The sequence below is a fragment of the Trematomus bernacchii genome, unplaced genomic scaffold (genome assembly GCF_902827165.1).
Source record: "Trematomus bernacchii unplaced genomic scaffold, fTreBer1.1, whole genome shotgun sequence".
Lineage (NCBI taxonomy): Eukaryota > Metazoa > Chordata > Actinopteri > Perciformes > Nototheniidae > Trematomus > Trematomus bernacchii.
The window spans coordinates 457,310-461,936 of NW_022987712.1; the positions used below are offsets into that span (position 1 = coordinate 457,310).

Here is a 4,627-nt window from a genome sequence, read left to right on the forward strand (position 1 = left end):
TGTTATTTAACATATAAATAATACAATTCTGTAAGCCTTACATGTGAAGACAGTAGATCTATTGAACTCCGATCAGGGGTCAGTTATCTCGTGACTAAGCATGTGTTGATGGCACCTTAAGTAGCGCTACTCATCTCATTGTACCTGTATAATGACAATAAAGGACTCTATCTATGTATTCATTGAAAGTGTATAAAAGCTCTCTCTTCAGTCTGAGTAGTGGCACTCGGCTGGGGACACATTGCTCTTCATGTTGTTTGCTTCTTTTGCACATGATTAAAGAACCAGAAAGACATCTCTTTGACAAGTTCATTTCAAGAGTTTCTGTGGTTTGAATGAACCGTCCTGGCAGCGTCTGATCGGCAGCTTCAATCTTGATTTTTTTGTATTATGTTATTGTTTTCTTCACGGCAGCTTCACGCGTCGCCCTCCGGTTTCTCCACCAGCTTCAGAGCCTCGTGCATGCCGGCGGCCGACAGCTTCCTGTTGATGTTCCTGTAGCGGCACCGCAGGAGGTTGCTGTAGGTGGTCCTCAGGTCGCGGTTGAAGAAGGCGTAAATGAAGGGGTTGATGAGGGAGTTTGCGTATCCGAGCCACAGCAGCGTCCTCTCCAGCCACAGAGGGACGCAGCTGCACTCCACGCCGCAGATAAAAGGCCGCGCGGTGGAAACCAAGAAGAAAGGAAGCCAGCAGAAAGTGAAAGCGCCGACAACGATTCCCAACGTGGCCGCCGCTTTCTGCTCACGCTTAAAGATGGACTGGTTTTTCCTCTTTCTGCGATCCCCAGTTTTTAAGAGGCGAGAAACCCGTGTGCTACACTCTTCTTCCACTTCTCGTTGTAGCTTCAACGCCGCCGCCACACAATCAAAACTCTCTTCTTCTTCTTCGTCCACGTTCTCCGTCGCTTCAACGCTTCCCGTTTCCTCATCCACGCGGTGACCGTCTTTTCCTCGTTTCCCCCCTCGGATAGCCTCCCTGGGGAGAGAGAGGGCAAAAGTACACATCCTTTCCTCAAGTAGAAGTACAGATACTCGTGTTTAAAAATACTCTGGTGAAAGTAGAAGTACTGATTAAACTTCTTTACTCAAGTAAAAGTAAAGAGGCTTTGAAATGTACTTCAGTAAAAAGTACCCATAACTAGCAGCTGTTTTAAAGAGTACCTGACCTCCCTTTATATTAATAGAACAATAATGTCATTGTTAGCTAATGAATGTTTCCATGCTGAACAACGGCAACATGACAACGTTTTCATTGGTCCCTCTTCTTTAGAGAAGACCAGGAAATGATGGATACACGGATCGTGTTCAAATCAATAGGCACGCAATGACTCTAAAGAATAATGATCACGCCACCAAACACACATTCAAACTAAAGGAACCAGCCTGTTTGGAAAATGTGAGAAGTAGAAAGTACAGGTATTTGTGTTCAACATGTAAGAAGTAGAAAGTACAGGTATTTGTGTTCAAAATGTAAGAAGTAGAAAGTACAGGTATTTGTGTTCAACATGTAAGAAGTAGAAAGTACAGGTATTTGAGTTCAAAATGTAAGAAGTAGAAAGTACAGGTATTTGTGTTCAACATGTAAGAAGTAGAAAGTACAGGTATTTGGTTTCAACATGTAAGAAGTAGAAAGTACAGGTATTTGTGTTCAAAATGTAAGAAGTAGAAAGTACAGGTATTTGGTTTCAACATGTAAGAAGTAGAAAGTACAGGTATTTGTGTTCAAAATGTGAGAAGTAGAAAGTACAGGTATTTGTGTTCAACATGTAAGAAGTAGAAAGTACAGGTATTTGTGTTCAACATGTAAGAAGTAGAAAGTACAGGTATTTGTGTTCAACATGTAAGAAGTAGAAAGTACAGGTATTTGTGTTCAACATGTAAGAAGTAGAAAGTACAGGTATTTGGGTTCAACATGTAAGAAGTAGAAAGTACAGGTATTTGTGTTCAAAAAGTAAGAAGTCAAAGTAAAAAGTCGTCATAAAGATAAGTAGTGGAGTAAAGTACTGATACCAGAAAAATGTACTTAAGTACAGTAACAAAGTATTTGTACTCCACTACTTCCCTCCTCTGTGAATAATACATACAGAGATACCTATATATATATCTTAACTCATCTTATCTTGTCTTAAGTGTTCGTGCTCCACTCCTCTCACCTCTGCCTGGGGAAACAGGTGATGGTGTGTTTGGCGGCGCTGAGTTTGGCCGCTCTGTAGATCCGGTTGTACATGATCAACATGACGGACATTGGGATGTAGAACGCCACCGCCGTGGAGTACACGGTGTATCCGAAGTCCTGACTGATGAGACAGACCCGTCCGTCGTTTACGTTCTGCGCCCAGCCGAAGAGAGGAGGGAGGGTGATGGAGGCGGAGAGCAGCCACACAGACAGAACCATCTTAGCCATGCAGCAGCCGGTCTGACGCACTGGATACGTGAGAGGTTTGGTGATGCCAAGATACCTGAGGAGAGAGAGAAAGGTGTTGGTGTGATGTGTGCTTTGCTTTCTGTTAGAAACATCTCCCTGGTCTCCGGCTTGAGCTTCAATCTCAGGATCCATGTATTTGTGATCCTCTCCAGAATGGAAGTAGTCATCACATACAGAGCATCAACTAGTTCCTGAACAGTGTCCTTCACATGCTGATATCCAAGAGAGGGAGTTACACAGTCACAAGATGGAGGATTACTGGTTCTTGTAGGTTATCATACATCCTGTCATGAACAAAATACTGAGTTTTTCTCTAAATCGGAAAATTCTGACTTTTTCTGAAAATTCTGACTTTTTCTAAAAATGTTGACTTTTTCTGAAAATTCTGACTTTTTCCTCAAAATTCTGACTTTTACAAAAAAATATGACTTTTTCCTCAAAATTGTCTTTTTTCTCAAAATCCTGATTTTTCTCTCAAAATCCAAGAATTCTGACTTTTTTCTCAACATCCTGATTTTTTTCTCAAAAATTCTGACTTTTTCTCAAAACCTCAAAAATGTTAATAATCCCTAGTCCCCGTCTTGAGCTTCAATCTCAGGATCCATGTATCTGTGATCCTCTCCAGAATGGAAGTAGTCATCACATACAGAGCATCAACTAGTTGCTGAACAGTGTCCTTCACATGCTGATATCCAAGAGAGGGAGTTACACAGTCACAAGATGGAGGAATAGAAAGCAGTATTCAATGTTTACTTCAGATTAGCTCCACGTCAGAAATGAGCATGCTTGTCATATGTCTATCTCCATAGAGGCTGAATCATCATGTTAATCACATAGCTATCATATGCCTCAAACAGTCCTGATGCTCTTCTAGGTAATCATACATCCTGTCATGTTCACAGCTACAGTTGGGATACCTTTGTTATCATGTCACTCTCATGTTGGAAGAGGACATTCAGTATTTTCCCAACACTTCTCTATATTTCAAGGTTCAAGGTTAGTTTATTCGTATATATTCAAAGTGCTTCACGTCGGCATTTAACACATACTAATTTAAAATAAAACAAACACACAAACAAAAACAAAAAACGACAATTCATAAAAGCGATAAAATAACAGTTGCAGCTAAAAGTGCAAAGATAAGGTGCGGTTAAAGGATCTCAGGAGAGGCTGCATTAGAAATACAGATTTTTAACCTAAAAACATGGCGAAAATTGATATTTTACGGCTGTTGACAGTATTTTCTGATAAAAAGAGATATCCAAAATCCATTCTATAAAAACTTTAGACTCTAATATAACTACAAAATGAAACAAGAATTTGGAATCTGACTTTATCCAATGTTCAGGTTTGTGTTCCTGAAATGTATAAAACTCATTTGCATATTTAAACATGCTATTTCATAAAACTTGTAATACAAAAAACAATTGCCTTAATGTAAGTAATTAACTGGAGAAATGTCTAGCTAATATCTTTAAGTTAAAAAAATGACCCTATTCACCTGTAGTGTCTCGCCTTAAAGTTAACTGCTGTGATACTAATAAAGGTATTCTGATTCAACAAGGTGCCTTTGAGTCAACACCAATCTGTGGTGACCATATGCAGACCGGCTGGAAACAGGAAGTCCAGAGATGCTGAGAATGATCATGTGACCAGGAAACCTGTCAGTGTTAAAGGTCACCTATCATGCTATTTTTAGGCAATAGCATAGGTCTCAGATATATATACAAATATATAAAAAACATGTCTATGAAGTGTTTTGCTCAAAATACCAAACAGATCACCCATTCTAGCCATGCCTCATATCCCTCTATTTCACTTCCTGTTTCAAAAGTGCTGATTTTGGGTATAAAGCTTTAAAAAAAAAAAGAATTGATGAAAAAAAGGAGGGGTCTGAGCTCATGCGGGACCCGGCAGCTACCGTCTAAACTAAATGCTGCTGCGATGAAACGCCATATCATGGATTATCAAGGATTATCTCTGAAACAGTATGGAGCTCAAAGGCTTTCTCTCTTGCCGGTTATACCACAAGGTGAGTTCCTTTTTATTTCCTGCTTCTTCACACACATGCAACTTTTCTGATAGGGCCGGTGGGTCCACATTTCAGATATTACGTCATATCGACGCAAATCTGGATCAGCTCCGTTGTAGCCCCCGTTTTTAGAGATTTGGGTACGGAGGAAAAGAGAGAGGGTTTTATTTT

At 40.1% G+C, this 4,627-nt stretch overlaps 1 protein-coding gene across 1 annotated transcript in view; it reads right to left on the minus strand.

Annotated features, from left to right (window-relative positions):
* Positions 1–409: 409 nt before the first annotated feature.
* Positions 410–4,627, minus strand: part of LOC117491172 (5-hydroxytryptamine receptor 7-like) — a 5,524-nt gene continuing 1,306 nt past the window's right edge. Inside the window, exons 2-3 of the mRNA XM_034141037.1 lie at positions 2,153–2,458; positions 410–975 (exon numbers count right to left, since the gene is read on the minus strand). Coding sequence (XP_033996928.1) covers positions 417–975; positions 2,153–2,458 — 865 coding nt within the window. The 3' untranslated portion in view covers positions 410–416. The remainder of the gene's footprint in view (positions 976–2,152; positions 2,459–4,627) is intronic.